The sequence below is a fragment of the Rutilus rutilus genome, assembly GCF_951802725.1.
Source record: "Rutilus rutilus genome assembly, chromosome: 10".
Lineage (NCBI taxonomy): Eukaryota > Metazoa > Chordata > Actinopteri > Cypriniformes > Leuciscidae > Rutilus > Rutilus rutilus.
Window position 1 is genome coordinate 9217258 of NC_140215.1, and position 17937 is coordinate 9235194.

The 17937-nt window shown below is 35.9% G+C and overlaps 2 protein-coding genes across 3 annotated transcripts in view; one reads left to right on the plus strand and one right to left on the minus strand.

The window, feature by feature from the left end:
* Window positions 1-2071, plus strand: part of bard1 (BRCA1 associated RING domain 1) — a 32565-nt gene extending 30494 nt beyond the window's left edge. Inside the window, exon 10 of the mRNA XM_084420229.1 lies at window positions 1661-2071. Within this exon, the coding sequence (XP_084276355.1) occupies window positions 1661-1996 (336 nt within the window). The 3' untranslated portion in view covers window positions 1997-2071. The remainder of the gene's footprint in view (window positions 1-1660) is intronic.
* Window positions 2072-7423: 5352 nt separating this feature from the next.
* vwc2l (von Willebrand factor C domain containing 2 like) overlaps window positions 7424-17937 on the minus strand; it is a 31617-nt gene continuing 21103 nt past the window's right edge. For both annotated transcript variants that reach the window (XM_084421178.1, XM_084421179.1), the window contains one exon: window positions 7424-11201. In XM_084421178.1, the coding sequence (XP_084277304.1) occupies window positions 11050-11201 (152 nt within the window). In that variant the 3' untranslated portion in view covers window positions 7424-11049. The remainder of the gene's footprint in view (window positions 11202-17937) is intronic.

The window sequence follows — 17937 nt, forward strand, 5'->3', positions numbered from 1 at the left end:
TTTAAATAAATGCTGTTCTTTTGAACTTTCTATTCATCAAAGAATTTTGAAAAAAATTGTACACAACTGTTTTCAACATTGATAATAATAATGAATGTTTCTTGAGCATCAAATCATCATATTAGAATGATTTCTGAAGGATCATGTGACACTGAAGACTGGAGTATTGATGCTGAAAATTCAGCTTTGATCACAGGAATAAATTACAGTTTAAAATATATTAAAATAGAAAACAGTCATTTTATATCGTCATAATATTTCACAATATTACTGTTTTTTTTTTTTATTGTTTTGTTTTTTTTATCAAATAAATGCAGCCTTGGTGAGCAGAAGAGACTTATTTTAAAAATATTAAAAATCTTACTGACCCCAAACTTTTGAACGGTAGTGTATATATGAAAATATAATATGATGTATATAATATCATATCAATACATACAAAAGTTTGGGATTTTATGAATATTTTTTTAAAGAAATCTAGTGCTCACCAAGCACTAGATTTTAACATTTATTTGAAAAATACAGATTCTATTTGAGATATTCTCAAATTCTATTTGAACCAATTTTAGTATGTAATTTATCCATGTGATGGTAAAGCTGAATTTCAGTGTCACATGGTCCTTCAGAAATCATTCTAAATTGCTGATTTGGCAGGTTTGTGGAAATCATGACGCAGTTGTTTTAGAAAGTTTTTTTCAAATATACATTTATTTCAAGTATATATTTTTTTGTAAGTGTAGAATTCTTTTGTGTCACTTTTGATCAATTTAATTCATCCTTGCTGTATAAAATGATTCATTTCTTTAAAAAAAAAACTTGCAGGAAAAGCAAATGGAAAGAATGTGTTCCATTTGATGAATTGTGCTTTTTTTTTTTTGTGAAATTGCAAGTGTGTCCTGGTTATCGTGTAACTGTAATGACAGGAGACAAGCATGTTGACCTCTCAACAAGTGTGTGGCAGTGACCCACATCTTACATGCATCTTACAGCTCCTCTGAGCTGGCATTGTCCCAGAACCATCCAGACCATACCAGAGCAGAAGCCTGTCACTTAACCCCAGATGACCTGCCAGAAACTTTCATTAAGGCAGAGAAAGTGGCTCAGACTTTCACTGAACCATAATGTAGCACTTTTTTTTTACACCTGCTTTATCTCTTTGTGGCAGGTAGTTAGTTACCCTTTTAGTTATGAAGTGCTCTATTTTAAGGGTTTCTGTGGAATAATCAGGGAAATTTTTATAAAATTCCCTGAAATTTGAATCAAATTTTTAATCGGCTAGAAATTTCTCTATAAAAGTTCAAAAAAATTCTGATCAGGACTGGAAAAGGACTCAAAAATGATGACCAGTGTTCATGCATCCCCTTTAAAAATGCAAATATTTCTGTCTGAATTGTGACTTGGCAGTTCGCACACTTCAGAGACATTGAGCTTTGTTGCTTGTGGGAATTGTGGGTTCAGATCTGGTGTGTTTGTGACCCAGTCAGCTTTCTCCCTCTTTTTTCCAATAATTTCCTGTCACTTCCACTATCAAAATGTCAAAGGCTCAACAAAATGCCAATAATTACAATGCAGGCCATTTTAGGATGTCTTAAAGCATCAATAAAATACCTTAGTAATACTTTATGTACTGAATTGTTCTCCTTTTCTCATACATCTTTAGCTGCCTCCACTCTTTGATGGCTGCTTCTTCTACATGCTGGGCTCCTTCCTCAAACCGCCTAAACATGAGCTCCTTCAGTTAGTGAAAGCAGGAGGAGGTCAGCTTCTGAATCGCCAGCCCAAGCATGACAGTGATGTCACGCAAACCCTGAGCGCAGCGGCCTACCATGCTCAGCCGGGTTCAGACCAGATTCTCTGCACCCAGTATATCTTGTATGATCCTCAGAACTCCTACAAACCCCAGAAGGTCCGGATAGGCAAGGTGTGGTCGGCTCCGTCCACGTGGCTTCTGGACTGCATAGCTGCCTTCCAGCTCCTGCCTGTGCCGGAGCCCTAGACAACATATCCTTGCTGTACGACTGTGTTTCAACTTCAGGACATCAAATAAAACCTATCATCTGTATAAAAGAAATGAGTTTTTATTGGTATCTGAAGATAGAGACATCATAATTGCTCTGTTTTCATCAAGCTTTTGGATGTGAGGCTAAATAAAGGGCCTGACTATCCCCTGAAGATTCAAGTCACGTGGCAAATCTCTCGAGAAAGTATTTGCACGCTTTTTAGAGTCTATTGTGCTTGTTCTTTTTTTCTCTGTAAAATTATGCCATCCGAAAGCTAGAAAAAAATGAAAATGTTTGCCATTGTTAGGATACGACCTATTTGGAGCAGCTTGCGTGCCAACCGTTCAGAGATCTCATGGGATTTTGTTTTATATTTCCCCCAGACAAAACTTACATCTTCATCAGACTTTAAAATGCTATGCTAATTGCTTAGATGGCTTTTGTTTAAAAAACCCCAAATGATATTCATATAGACCAGGACAGATAATGGGATTCTGGCTTTCAGTGACTCTACAGATGATGAGGTGGCATTTAGATTAGATGGGGAAAAAAATACCCATAGAGATGAATGAAGAGAAAAAGAGCAATTAATTCTTTCAAACAAGCAAGTTTTTGTTTTCTTTGCTGCTTGTTTCTGCAAGGGTTAAAAACGAAAGATTTCTGGTCCTCTTTGGCCATCTCCCAAGACGCGGCTTTCAATGGGATTAGTCAGGGATGCTCCTAATTGCTATTGATTGCTGTGAGCTGCATTAAATTGCTTCGCCCTCGTCCTGCAGGGACGTGGAGGGAGGCAATTAGTGGTGTGGACAGGGTTTCGTGGGGTGATTAATTGGAGGGTATTGAGGGTCCTGTGGGTAGAGGGAAACATGCACCCTTAACTCTAAACACCTGACTTTGCAAACTTTATCATCTCACTACTAAGAGTCAAGAGCTTTCAAATGCACTTTTACAGAGCAATGTGTGCAGACAGATACAATCCTGAGGGCAAAGTTACTCATTATGCATTGTTTTTTTGCAATGCTGGATCTTATGCTGCTTTTGTTTTACAGTGTATCTGAAGATGTCTGTAATATGAACACTGGCTTTTATCTTCATCCTAGATAATCTTTTTAGCCCGACTTTATATTAAAGGGAACTGTTGGAGATCTAACTTTATAATTATCTCCTAGACTTATAGTACCCAGCAGATGCTGATAAATAACTGGCTGTTATAAATCTCAGAACTACTGAAGAATGATGATCTTTGTATGTTTGGGAAGTTCTGCTGCAAAACAAGCTTTCTTCACTATATGAATTGAATGATTCTTAACTGGATTTCAGTTAGAGAATGTCTCAAGTCTAGTCTTCAGAAAAGCCTAGGTTTTCTTTTTGAGGCTCGTTCTCATCTGATTCAAACGTGTATTTATCTGGCATAACCTTGTATTAATATTTAAAGAAGTTACCAACAGGTTTTTTTTTTTTTTTTTTTTTTTTTTTTTTTTAAACTAGCTCAGGCATCCTCTGACCAGGATTATACAAATAAAATGAAAACCATTATATATATATATATATATATATATATAAAAACTCATTTTCATTTTCTTATAGTTTAACTTGATTTAACACTAGTAAAAATGACAAAAACACAACAAAATGGCCAAATCTTTAACAAAAATTCTAATGAAAATGGAAAGTATAAATATAAATTCTAATTTAAACTATTAATAAAAACTATAATGCTATCTTAATTATACTAAAATAGCACTGCCTCTGACAAATTATGCAGATATTGTATTATCACAATACTGTAGTTACAGTATTATACTGGGATATTTATGCACTATATCTGATATCATCCAGTTTTTAAATAAAACAGAAAAATAAAGAGAAATCCATTTTTTAAATGCTGTATATTCATAAATATAGTATATCTTATTAACATTCTACGTATACTCAGTTGTGCATGTCCATATTTTCACATTGCCTTGGTCCTGCCTTAAATTTAATATTTAAAACACACAAATAATTTTAACTATTAAATATAATCTTTATAAACTCGAAATGAATGTCCATTTCTACAGTATAAAAAAATATATAATAGGTTTGCCTAAATTTACTTGTACTTTTTTAAATGATTGATTTCAGTATTTCAATTTATTTAGACAAATGTAGTATTATGGAATTTTAAAGGTAGGGTAGTTAATTTTCAGAGGCTAGCAATAGCGAGCTAGCTTTGAAAGCATGAGATCCCACCCTCCCTTCAGAGCGTCTCCAAAACCACGCCGCCTTCGAAACACATGAACGCGTACAGCAGGGAGAAAACAAAAGCGTCACGAGAGACGGCGTTAAACTACCTCATGTCTCAAAGCACATAACATTACAATAATAATGACCTGTAAAAGGTGGCTGCTGTTTCGGTTGCAGTGTTCGGTGTCTGAGGTCTGTCTAACTCTGAAACGCGCTGATGACGTGTGATGTCTGCGTGAGAAGTGTGAAATATACGTTGACAGGCAGTTATGAAATCGTACCATTGGACGAACATTTTATGGTCCTACGCCTTCCACAGATATATATATATAAGACCACTTAACTTAGTGACTGCTATCAGGATGAGAAGAGACTTTCAGCCGGCATAACAAAGCATTAAAATATCTTTAATATTGGGTCTGTATTGGCATTGAAGATTATGAACATAGATGCATTTCTAGTCGTAGCACCTTTTATTTTTACTTGTTGAGTATTGTAGCTAAGCTAACCTTTGCATTATTGAGGCTGTTTGCCAGTTGGCGGTTCAAGTGCTGCCTGCTGATACCCCATCTGATGTAAGAAAATGAAATCAACAAAGAGAGTCTTATCCTCAGTGGTAGAAGCATCCGGTAAGTTCCTCACCTTAATTAATTTCTTCCCTTAATTATGTATGATCTTATGGGCACATGAGCTTATGTAAAACTATCACCGACGTCCTGTATAAATAACACTTAACTCAAACCATCGTTTAGAGAACAAATGGTGTGTGAATAGTGCTTTCCATGAATGTTAATGTATGTTGGTCCGTCAGGATTGGAAGCAAATTCAGTTCTGGCTACTGTTTCTGCTACTTATGATGAAAGTTGCACTTCTTCAAAAGCTTTTAGGAGGTTCTAGCAATTCTTTGTGCCACTTCTTCCTGTTGTATCAGCACTTAAATGCTTTCCTAGACAATGATGGATGAGTAAACCTGTGGTGGAGTTACAGTAATAGTCCGAGTTCCTCTCTTTCCTGCTCTCTGACCTCAGTGTGGCGTCTGTTTTCTTAGCGGTAGCAGAATAAAGTGAGCAAGTGCCCGACTCCCTGTGACAGAGGGAATGTGAGGTTTCCACACTGTAAATGAATGGCTGGTTATAAAATACTGCCCTGTCAGCATTTAGGAACCGCTCATGTCTGCAGTGTCGGCGATGCCCTGTGCATCTGGTTGGAGATGAGCTGGTTGTATATGCTTACAAAAGATTAAAAAAAAATAAAAAAAAATCCATACACCGGCTTTCTTTTTTTTTTACTGAATAACACTTTTTTTTTTCAGTCTATTTAACAAAATAGGTTTGTCTTCATAAATAATACACGTTTTTAATCCTCTTTCTAACTCTGAATTCAGAATACACATTAAACGCTTTGAGATATTTACATGTTTATACATTAGGAAGGGCACCTGGGCTTTGTACTGTCCCATAAAATAATGAGTAATATTATTAATAATTCTTAATCTTAAATAATAGCACTGTTAAATGATACATAATCACTGAGTAAAATGAGTTTTAAATGAATAGTTCACAGAAAAAAAAATCCTGTCATTTACTCACCCTCATCTTGTTTCAAACCTTGTTTCTTCTGTTTTTATTCACTTATTATATTTCCCTTGTGAGGTGGTGAGTCTGACTAGAGATTTGTCTGATTTGTGAATTTATCAATCAGAAAGATTGTCAATGTGACCAACCGATTCACTGAAAATATCTGAATAATTTGTTCGCAAATCAGACATTACTTCTCTCTTGAAACCTCTTGTACATATTTTGGTTGGTTTAGTTTAGGGTCCTTTTGAAGCTTGAAAGCTTCAGCTCCTCATTCATAGCAATTTCATGGAAATGCGCAATTTGAAAATGAATACAATTCCTCAAAGTCATATGACTTTGCAACAACATGAGGGTGAGTAAATGATGACAGAATTGTCTTCTTTTTTTTGTTGGGGTGAACGGTCTCTCTAAGCGTAATGACCCTCAGTGCCCGTCAGTAAGAAAAGCTGATTGTTTAACAGTATTTTTTTCCCTCTCTTTCATTAGAGATGCAGTTTGTTTGTTTTCAGGCACAAGTTCATATAACAGTTTTGTTTAGAAAAAAGAACAATCTTTCAAAGCTTCCAGCTACAGTTAGTCAGTGTCTCAAAAAAAAAAGAGCAATGGTTCACCTTTACAAAACTGACAGTGAATTGTAGAGACATTGACAGACATTGAAGGCCATGTGCACAAAGAATCAGGTCTTTCTAGAAGCATGATGCAGAACACAATTTCTTCACAGATGAAGCCGGTCCTTTCTTCAGTGGATTGCTGTAGCTTGTTATGAACCAGGAAAAAATACGCTGTGAAAAAGTACAAATGAGATGTATTCCACGTCATCAGGCCTGGACATTGTGAATTCCATGTGATTGTCAAAAGAGAAAAAATCACACATTGAGGACAGATGGGAGTTTTAAGTGCCACAGCTGACTTTCAGTCAATAAATAATCAATAAAAGCCAGTTTCACTGATACCTCTCATCATCATGTCCCATGATGTGCGATATGCTGCCAAAACAATGAACGCTGTCCAGTTTAATGAACATTTAGGGTTAATATATAAAAAAGAAACACTGAGTTTTATCCTGTACAACAATTCCAGGACACATTTTGTTTCAGTAGCTGCTGAGACTTTGATTATATTAGGGTGACTCTCACAAAAATTGTGTAAAGAACATGTCCAGGTCATATTTCACCAACAAAATAAAGAGAAAGATTTTACACGAACATCAAATCAAATTTTTAGCACCATTAAGATTTGTTGTATTGCCATTTTATACAATATTATTGTGTCAGTTAAGCAAATCCCTTCCCTAAATTCTTATTACCATAATGCAATAAACAAATGATAGTGATTTTAACAAAAATTTACTTTCAGTATTTATACTTAATGGCTGAATTAATAGAAGTATTAAATATTTCTTTAAACATACTAATATGTTAAGATTCAACATTGAGAATAATGGAATGGAAAGGATTTGTTGTGGGATTTTGTGATGGGAACTAAAATACGGGTTTATAGTGTTTGTAAAAGCTTTATTTACCAATATTTTACATTATTTCTGAATGTAATAATAAAATGTGACTTGTACATCAAATGTTTTTTTTTTTTTATTCTACTTTTATTTATATACTACTTATATTCCATAAAATATGGTACATACAAAAAAAAAAAAAAATAATAATAATAATATTCAAAACCAATACGTCCAGATTGGTTACAGAGAATTTGGTGCATGTTAAGGTACTTAAAATATAAAAATAGTCATCATTTTCACTGCGCGATATTTGATTTTTAGGGTGAAATGTGATCTGGACAGTTTTTACAGCCATATATCATGAAATCGTAATCTGAGATTGTGTAGTAATTAAATGAATGAGTTTCCCACAGTGCTTTGAAGCTCTCGTTGATGTTATAGTTTTGGTGCTACAGTAGATGTATCAGTCTACAGCAGAGGGTAGTTTAGCTCAGAAATCCTCCTCTAGTCTGTGATTTTAGAAAGGCAAGCGCCTTGCACCCATTGGGATGGGCAGGCTTAGGACAAAAAGAAAAACAGAAGCCACAGAAACAAAAAGATCGCCCGCTCACATAAGCCTGAGCTTTGCTTGTAGCTGTGGGTCATGTCTGGTGCTTAGTGCTTCACAGTCTTGCTCATGACAGCTTGTGTACTCATCTGTTCTTTTAGTATCACCCTGTCTCTGTGTTAGATGATGCTACACAACATCTGTTTTTTATTTTTTATGCTCAGAGCTGTAATAAATGTCCAGTGTGAAGAAGACTCTCGGGACTGTTTAATAATCATTTGTCATTCGCTATATGTCATTTATAGACTTTTACGGTTCATTATTTCAATTGAGACCTAATGATTTGCTGATTTATTGGACAAGTCTTGGCTTCTACCTTGAGCTATAGAGAGACAAGAGACCCCAAAGATGAAGTAAAAAGCAGTGGGCGAATATCTATATCTATATATATATATATATCTAGCACCTTTGGCGGTCACGCTATTGCATTCGTTGTCGTCTCATTACCAAATCTGCAGATCTGTTATTAAGTAGCTCATCCATCAGAGCTTAGAAACCGAGTCCAAAAGGTTAAAGGCATTGAATTTTCTTGGAGGGGGAAAAAATACCTATGATAAATCACAGGTGCTTGGTGAAGTTCCTATTGAATTAATGACTGGTATTCATCATTGCGAAAAGAAAGAAAAAAGGAAATCTTGGAGGTGGGTGCCTGTTTTAAAGGGGGTCTATAAGCTATGCGTTAGTTAAACCGACGAATGATGGTCGTTGCTAACGTTGTGCTGTGATGGGTCTCTGCACAGAAAAATCTTCAGCAAATGTGGGCTGAAAGCGGCTCAGAGTCTGTCTAGTGGTTCTTATTGGTTTAAGTGCTTCTCAAAGTGCAGTTGATCAACATCTTCTAAGCTGCGAGCGAAATTGCCGTGAGCCCAGGTTACGGATGCGTGGAAGATCAAAAGAAGTGGTTCTGAACGTGGCTTTGAAGCGCCAGACTGTATGCAGATTCCTTCCTTTGTTTTAGCCCTCTGCATGCTGGGCTGCGTGTCTGCCGGGCAGTACCACAGAGGGCAGAGGCGGGTAATTTATCACTGCATATTGCCTGATTAAGGAAAATTAAAGTAGGCTGTTGTGGGATGGCTAATTGCTTAGATAACAAGTTCAAGCTGCTAGACTTTAGGAAAGCGTGCTTGTTTGGGCTTGGGAGAGAAAAACAAGGGTTTTGCAAACAGGCGAGAAAACTGCATTACGGTTGAGCATTGCCGTTGGTTGCGCAGGTTTAACGTTAGAGGACGCTTTGCATTAATAGGGTACGATATATTGCCTGAAACTATAACGTTTTATTTAACAAATGATGAATGAAAGGAGGTGCTTTGTCTTCAGAAAGAGGAGGTCAAGCTAAATATTGAGGAGCCGTTTTATTTAACATTTATTTTCTATGATATTTGATTGGAATGTGCCTATGTATATAAAAATATATAATACCATTCAAAAATGTGGGGTCTCTTATGCTCACCAAGGCTGCATTTAATTGAACAAAATGCAGTAATATTCTAAATTATTATTACAATAAAAAATAACTGTTTTCTATTTGAATATATTTTAACATGTAATTTATTCCTGTGATGCAAAGCTGATTTTTTTTTTTTTTTTTTTTTTAGTCTTCAGTGGCACACTATCCTTCAGAAATCATTCTAATATGCTGATTTGGGGCTCAAGAAATGTTTGTATTATTATCAATGGTGAGAACAGTTGTGCTGCTTAATCAGTTTCCACAAAAACCTTTCTTTTCTCAGTATTTGCTGAGTACCTTCCTTGCTGTATTCATTTCTGTATCATAAATATTTATGTCTCTAATGCTTAACGACACAGGAAGTTAAAGTGTACCCTATTCATGGAAATTGTTTCCAACCAATACTGCTGGATCCATTATCCATCATATTTTTTCCATTCTTCAGTTTTCTCATACGAATGAAGCAATAAAATTATTTCCCTAAACAATCACTGAATCATCTTCGCTTCTCATCTGTTTCTCTTGGGCCATTTTCCAATTATGTGGAGTAGATCTACCTTATTCCCTCTTGTTTCACTAATTAAACTTAAAATCAAACTTGTCATTAATCATGTTTCTTAATGAACAAGTTAATACCCCCTAGTAATACTACCACTAAATATTACTCATACTCAACAAATGTGGGAACACAGAAGCTTGTACAGGACTAGCGGAGGTGTGGTTTTGAGTATGCAATGCTGTATCTCACTGTAAGCTCAGACTAAAATGATCAACTTTATCTTCAAAGGACTGAGGTGCTATTTTAGGTTTAAATGTTCTCACTGAGCACTCAGGGTCTCGTGAAATATACAAACACTGTGTTTAAGCAGCATAAGCAACTAATAAAACTAGTGGGTGAATCTCATGAAACTTGTCAAGAACATGTCCAGATCATATTTCACACCTAATGAACAAAATAAGAAATTGCATTTTGCCCGAAGAAAATGAAGCTTGTTTTAGGACTATTACGGTGTTTTAACACTTAAATTGTCATTTTTGCGGCAATGCATAAATCGCCATTCTTGTAATTGTATTGTACTGTAATTCCTAATCTTTGTTATAAAGTATTTATATATTATGATAGTATGTTGTAGTGATGATTTAAGGTGGTTTGAATGTTTTTGATTAATCATTCAATATTTTTTAAATATTAATACAGTAAAAAATATTGAATTTCATTATGAGAATCTTTTGAAAATCCCTGTGAATATTGGCAATAAAAAAAAAAAAAAAAAGCATTTGAATTAATTTAAGTAATTCTGAGGGAAAACATAAAATTAAAATTGAAGTGGGGGAAATTTTTATGGGAGAAAATGCAAATATCATAAAGTCCTAAAATAGACTATTTTCTTTATGCAAAGTACCATTTCTTAATTTATTTCTTTTGATTTTGGAGTGAAATATTTCCATGAGGTTCACCATAGTATAAACTCATCACAGGAGAAAAATGTGTTCTCAGTAGAAAGACAAACTGTTATGATTCTGCCAAGGATTTTTATGTGTGTGTGTGTGTGTGTGTGTGTGTTTGAGTGTACATTATGTCGAGTCCATGTCCCATGTATCTCAGCTTGTCCAGCCGTCTCAGTTTGCCAGAGGAATTGTGCTCCTGCCAGTCAGTCAGTCTCTCGCTGTCATAAGGTGGGCCGCTGACAGCACATCGCATCGGTGTCCCTCTCTTCATCTCCGGAGGGTTTCTATGATGACGGCTGACCGTTGAGGCACTCCCGCCGCAAGCACTGCGCAGGCTTCCACCAGTCCCCGCTGTGGCACCGACAGATGGTGCAGTCGTCCACCTTCACTTCAATGCCAGCTGGGATGATTGTGGTACCAGCGAAGCAATTTGGACCTGTCACATGGGGGAAAAGGAGGAGATTTTAAGGAAGGAGGAATGAGCGAGAGCTCACAGGAGCCTCTTTTGGAGGGAATGCTGGGGTGACTCACGGGAGTTTCGAAAGCGGAACAGACGTGTGGATGTTTTTCACGGGCATGCACCGATGGGCTTGTTTTTGTAACACTAAAGCTCTTTTGCTCCTCTTTCTTCCTCTCTTTTTTCTCTCTCTAATTCTCCTCCTCACACATCCTCTCACTGGGATGCTTTGCATTCTAATGCGCCACAAGCTGCAGGGGCTGCTGAACAGCCACGCTGGCACTATGTGGGATCTGAGCACGCTCCACTCATTATTCTCTTCTATTGTGGCCTTGAAGACCATTGTAGAGCTATGCAGAAAAACGAAAAATATTGAATTAGATGATACGCTAATTAATCAATCAAATAACCGGACTAAAAAAAGAAATACTGGGTTGTTTCAACCCATATTTGGGTCAAATATGGACAAACCGTTGGTTTAAATTAACCTAGGTTTAAACTCTTTAATTTAAACCAACAGTTGGGTTTGTCCATATTTGACCCAAACATGGGTTGAATCAACCAAGCATTTTTTGAAGTGCGCATACATTGTTACAGAAAAATATATTTCAAATAAATGCTGCTCTTTTGAACTTTCTATTCATCAAATAATCCAAAATATTAAGCAGCACAACTGTTTTCAACAGTGATAATAAGAAATGTTTTTTTCTTTTTTTTAGCACTAAATCAGCATATTGGAATGATTTCTGAAGGATCATGTGACACTAAAGACTGGAGTAATGATGCTGAAAATTCAGCTTCGCATCACAGGAATAAATGACATTTTAAAATATATTCAAATAGGAACAATTGTTCAAAATCACAATATTTGTGTTTTTACTGTAGTTTTGATCAAATAAATGCAGCTTCTGTGTACATTAGGACTGCATTTACATGAGATTGAAAAAAATTGCTTTGGTTCAAATGAAATTTGTAACGTAAACACTTACTATTCACTGAAAAAAAAAGTATGGAAGCTTGTTTCTGTCACTGACTAAAAAAAAAGAAGGTAATTGCGACTTTTTATCTCACAATTTTGACTTTTTTTCCCAGAATTGCATGATATAAATTCTCAATTGCGAGTTATGAAGTCAGAATTGTGAGATATAAATGCGTAGTTCTGAGAAAAAAAGTTTTGGACTCAGAATTGGACTTTATAACTCGCAATAACCGGCGTGCCCCTAGTCTGCTGAGTTTAATTCTGTTTTATGAGCAGCAAGTGATAAGGAAAGCCTGGAGTATTATGGGTGATAACACGCACCCCTGGAACACTCACTTTGAGGTAATACCTTTGGGTAAGCCGTTCGAAAGTATTGAGTGTATGACCAACCATTACTAAGTTTACTTTTGTGCCAGAGGCTATCCGTCTTTGTAATTTGAAATTTTAAAAGGATTCTTAATGTATTATTTTGGTATTTATATAACTGAAATTATTTGGAAGCATGTTGTAATACGCATTATGATTTATTCATATTTTAATATGTGACCCTGGACCACAAAACCAGTCATAAGTCGCACGGGTATATTTGTGGCAATAGCCAACAAAACTTTGTATGGGTCAAAATTATCGATTTTTCTTTTATGCCAAAAATCATTAGGATATTAAGTAAAGATCATGATCCATGAAGATATTTTGTAAATTTCCTACCTGTAAATTTATTTTTGTGAGTGGATGCAGCAATATCGCCAACAGAAATGGACAACTTTAAAGGCGATTTTCTCAATATTTCGATTTTTTTTGCACCCTCAGATTCAAGATTTTCATTGCAAGTTTATATCTCTAAATTCTGAGAAAATAAGGAAAAATTGCGAGATATACACTCGCAATTGTGAGAAATAAAGTCAGAATTGCAAGAGAAAAAGTCAGAACTGCGAGTTTTTATCACACAATTCTGACTTTATAACTCACAATTGCGAGTTTAAATCTCACAGTTCTGAGAAAGAAAAAAAAGACAGAATTGTGAGATAACAAGTTTCCATTGAAAAGCCCCCAAAGGATAAATGGAATAAATGAAGTACTAATGTTTTTAATTGTTGGCGGCGTATGCTACGCAAACGTGTAAAATGGACATCTTTGGCTGTTCCATCTTACTGTTTCTTTAGTCTCTCAGTGCCACTTTTTTAAGATCGTGTGCCGACGTCGTACTTGCACTCAATCAAGCTGCAAGGATGCATCATGTGAACGGCTCCTTTTACTTATTTTGTGCTCTCTGGTTTGGTGAGATGGTCAGAATCATAAGCTGAATAAGAAATGATATAAAACAGTGCAAATTTTCATTTGGTCAACAGTAATGTTAAAACTGATAACATAGACACTGTTTTTCAATTCCAAGGGTATTTTATGATCATTTACAAGAAGAGTTTAGTTTTATATGCAATTCCCCAATGAGCAAATATTAGTGGCCCGCTGTGAATTAAACCCCAAGCGGTTGGTATAATTGCTTATCAAATATCTTTGCGTTTATGTCCATATTTACCCATGTAAATTAGCAATGATTATTTCTAAATGATGGCAAATCAAAAGTGGAATAGCTCAAAAAGCTCAATAGAATTAATTCCTGTGATGTGTTTGTGGGTTTTTACCATAAAATTACAAGCTGAGCACAGCCACATTTGTCTGAATGTTTCTGAAGATTATTTTGTTTGTGCTTTGCAAGCAATTGACATAAAGGCATCAAGTAAAAGGCAAGGGGGATATTTAAAGGCAAAATGTCCATTCCTGTAGCCTCTATATTGCGCAGTGAAATTATTTTATCTGTGGCTGGTGCATTTCTTTGTCTTTATAGACCTTATTCACAGCAGCGCCATCTTTGATTTTTAGCAGGAATGAAAGTGAGGCTGTGAGGGATAGACGTTAATCTCTTCAGTTGGTTGTACTGATATTTAATGTGTTTTTTCTTCTGATTAAAACACTGCAAAAATATCTTTCCAAGAAATATCAGTAGACATAAAAACCAAGACAGTATGAGCTGTGGAAAAAGTGATCTCGGAGCTTTATATAGCTTTTTAAAGCGGATGCCATTAAAAACATGGTTAGACTATACCTCACAGCCTCACTTTCATACCTGTCATGGCGCTGCTCTGAATAAGGTCTATATACGGTCTCTGTTACAGCACTTGACCTTTGGTGACCTCAAGGGGGACTGATGCTGCAATCAGTGGTATTCATATAAGATAATAATTATATTATGTTTGGCTGAATAGTATCTTAAAAGTATCTTGCTTTTTTACAACTGTCTTTAGTGTGTAATGTTGCTGTTTGAGCATGAAAAAGGTCTACAAAGATACAAAGCACCAAAGGGAGTTATTCTATAGCCTATATTTCTCTATTTTTCTGAATTCCCTGAAATACCTCCATTGTAGTCTTGAGTTTTCTTCCAGGAATGTACAAGTCACAATATTCCTCATTTAAATAATTCCCACTTCAAATGCAAAAAAAGCGGGATGAGGCCTGGTTGAGCCGCATTAGCAGTGTTGCGCTACTAACCCTGGTGCGCACTTAACAAGCGGACCGAGATGGGTCTCGGTCCGTTTCCAAATGAACTCTGGTGCGGTTCAAATAATATATGAATGCAACACGGACCAAAGACATCAAAGACAAAGACAAAAACGGGACATGATGTCAAAATGCGACCCTGATAAGGAGAGAACGCTCAAGCGTTCCTGTTTTTTCTTGTCATAGTCGCGATGTTGTCCATCACAGTTCGGTACAGGAATCAGAACCGTGTCTCCTCACAGCAGACCTTCATCTGTGTGTGTGACGGAGGGATTCCTCCCGCTGATTTGACTCCTTTACACATTTTATAAACTCTTCACAAGTTCTCAGCTGGTCAAAATACCATCATATGTAGGCTAAGCACATTCAACGAGTGCTTTTAGCCTAGAACACACCATTTGTTTCGGATTTTCAGTAAGTTCTGTTGCGAAATATACATAATAAAAGCCGACCAGGCAGGTTGTGAACATATCCCTATGCCTTAAGATTCGGTATCTTTAGGTTCAGTGTTAAAATGCCCATGTGAATGCTAAGCGGACCAGAACTAAATGTTTTTTTTTTGGTCCAGACCAAACGAACCAAGTGAACTGAACTACAAGTGTAACACACCCTAAATTATCTTGACATTGTGTGCCATTTCAGATCTCCGCCTTGTAAACGCGGCCTAATTAATGTCATTAACATATAAAAGAGCAACAGTCAACGTCCAAATCCTTCACTTGAGAATGGCAAGCGACAAGAATTGCTTAGATTTTCAAATTCCTGCAGTACTCCGACTCTCTGCCACAAGAAAAAGTGTCTGATTAGACCCTATAGGCACGAAGCACTTTTCCATGTCAAAGACCATCTTTTTAAAAACGAACATGGCCGTGGATTTTAGCGTACACACACTCTAAGTTCACATATGTGTGTACGCACGTTTTCTAAATGAGAATTATAAAGCGTGTGCAGAATTAAAGTATTAAAGCGTTACTGATAGACTGGGAAGATAGGTGCTGCAACAATGTAAAATATGTGAAAAATGAGGTGTTTTTTGAACATTCAAGCATAAAAACCTATTCCTGTAGACCCCCAAAACAAAATCAAGACTCTGAAAAAGGGCATAATAGGTCCCCATTAAAGTTCCTGCACTTTAGAGAATAAAATCAACCATTTGTGATCATAATTTGTGTGATGGCTTTATGAAAAAATTAATTATACAGGCACCAGCCACTGGTCAATCAAGTCTTATTAGAATATAGTATTATAAGGTCTGTGATCTTGGTCATCGATAAAGATTTAAAAAAGCCATTTTTCATATTAAATCTTCTGGAAACAGAATGTTTAAGACCCCCACACTTCACTTTGTGGACATTTTCAGCTCAATTTGAACGAAGCACTGCTCTAAAACATCTCTGTGGTGCCTGGAGGATCTTGAATCGAGCACCATTGAGCATTTCTTTGTAAACAGCTGCAATTTCATCTATAAGGGCCAGACAGCATTTTCTTTATAAGTGTGGTGGTGTAATTTATGATTATTTGTAAATTAGATCTGAATTAGTAAACCGTCAGCTCTTAAGAAGTGTTTTCAAAATAAAAAAACAGCATTTACAGAAGTAACATTTCAGCATATATGTAAGGCCATTATGGATGACAAGCAAGTCCTTGAAAAGTACTTCTGGCAGTATTTCCTGAAATATGGTCCTCACTCTATGTCAGTAAAAGTCAGTGGTGCCACACATTTCAAAAAAGAGTTCAAGCTTCATGACCTCCCTTTTACTGTGGGAGAAAACAACTAGATTGCCTTTTAACCACATCACAGACATGTTAATAGACTTGCAATAGGGTGGAGGGGTTAGCGGTGCACAAATTGCTTTACTGCCTACAATATTCTGCATGCTCCTAAGAGACCTGAAGGAGTCCTACATGCACTCAAATATTTGATTTACATCAGTAAAAATTATGAGCTGTTGGCAAAAGTACAAAAGCAGCCTTTCAAGGGGGGTGAAACAGAGAAGCGGGACAACTCGCCTAGCCAAGAGCAGTTATTCATCATCCCATAGAAAAGAGCGTCACTAGTGCAAGGACACCTTGGCCAGGTGGACAGGAACCAAACAGATAACAGATAGGATCATGCTTGATGTCATTCCCTAATGACCAGGACATCTGTTTTAAGACTATATTTTGTCATGATCAAGTCCATTGATTACAATTTACATCATCACACATTGTACATTATAAGGTTATATGCAGTTAGTATTAGTTCGTAATCGGCAGTTAAACAGCTTATGTCCCATACTGTGGCATTTTAGTATTATTTATATACCATTATCATATTTAATATTTTGAATTACAGTAGTGCCCAAAAGTGATGTCCATCCAGGAAAATTGACGTCCTCACCCTTTAAAAAAAAAATCATTAAACTTTTGTTAAAGATTTTGTAAGCATATTGTGTATTTGTGCTTGGAGTTTGTGAAAACGCAAAATTGTGGAGACATCAGATTACCAACAAAATAATTAATAATAATAACGGATTATGGTGTGGTCAATATGTTTTTTTTCCCCCTAAGAATTTTTTTTTTTGCATTGTAAAATAAAACCTGTAGCTTGCTTTTTTTCTTCTTTTTTTTTGCCAAATAATTTTGTCATAAAAATACCTTTACCAAATTTAGTGTTCATCCCTCATATTTAAAATGTTAAAAATATACAAAATATTTTCCTCATATTTTGATGATTCAATCGATCTTGTAGGGTCATTAAAACAAATATTGCCTCAGGACATCACTTTTGGCCACTACTGTAGCTTTTATTATAAGTGTTGGTGAAAGTTACTTTTAAAAGTAATGCGTTACAATATTGCATTACTTAGTCACTTTTTATGAAAAGTAATGCAGTGTCACTTTTGTATTACTTTTTCCTCACCTGGGCTGGGTTTACTTGTTTGTTTTTTAATAACAAAAATAAAAGTTCTATTTTTGGCAAATGTAAAGGGGCCCTTTCACACCAAAAGTGAAATGAACAAGCCTGTACAGTAGAGGGCGCAGCTCAAACAAGCCTTTTAGCTGTGCCAATCTGGATTGCAGAAAATGATGAAAAACAAAACTTTCACAAAAAAAGTTTCACTGTTTTTATCAATTTTTGAGGAATACTGAATCTGTTTTTGTGCAAGTGAGATTGAGTAAATGCCGGCTCACATTTAG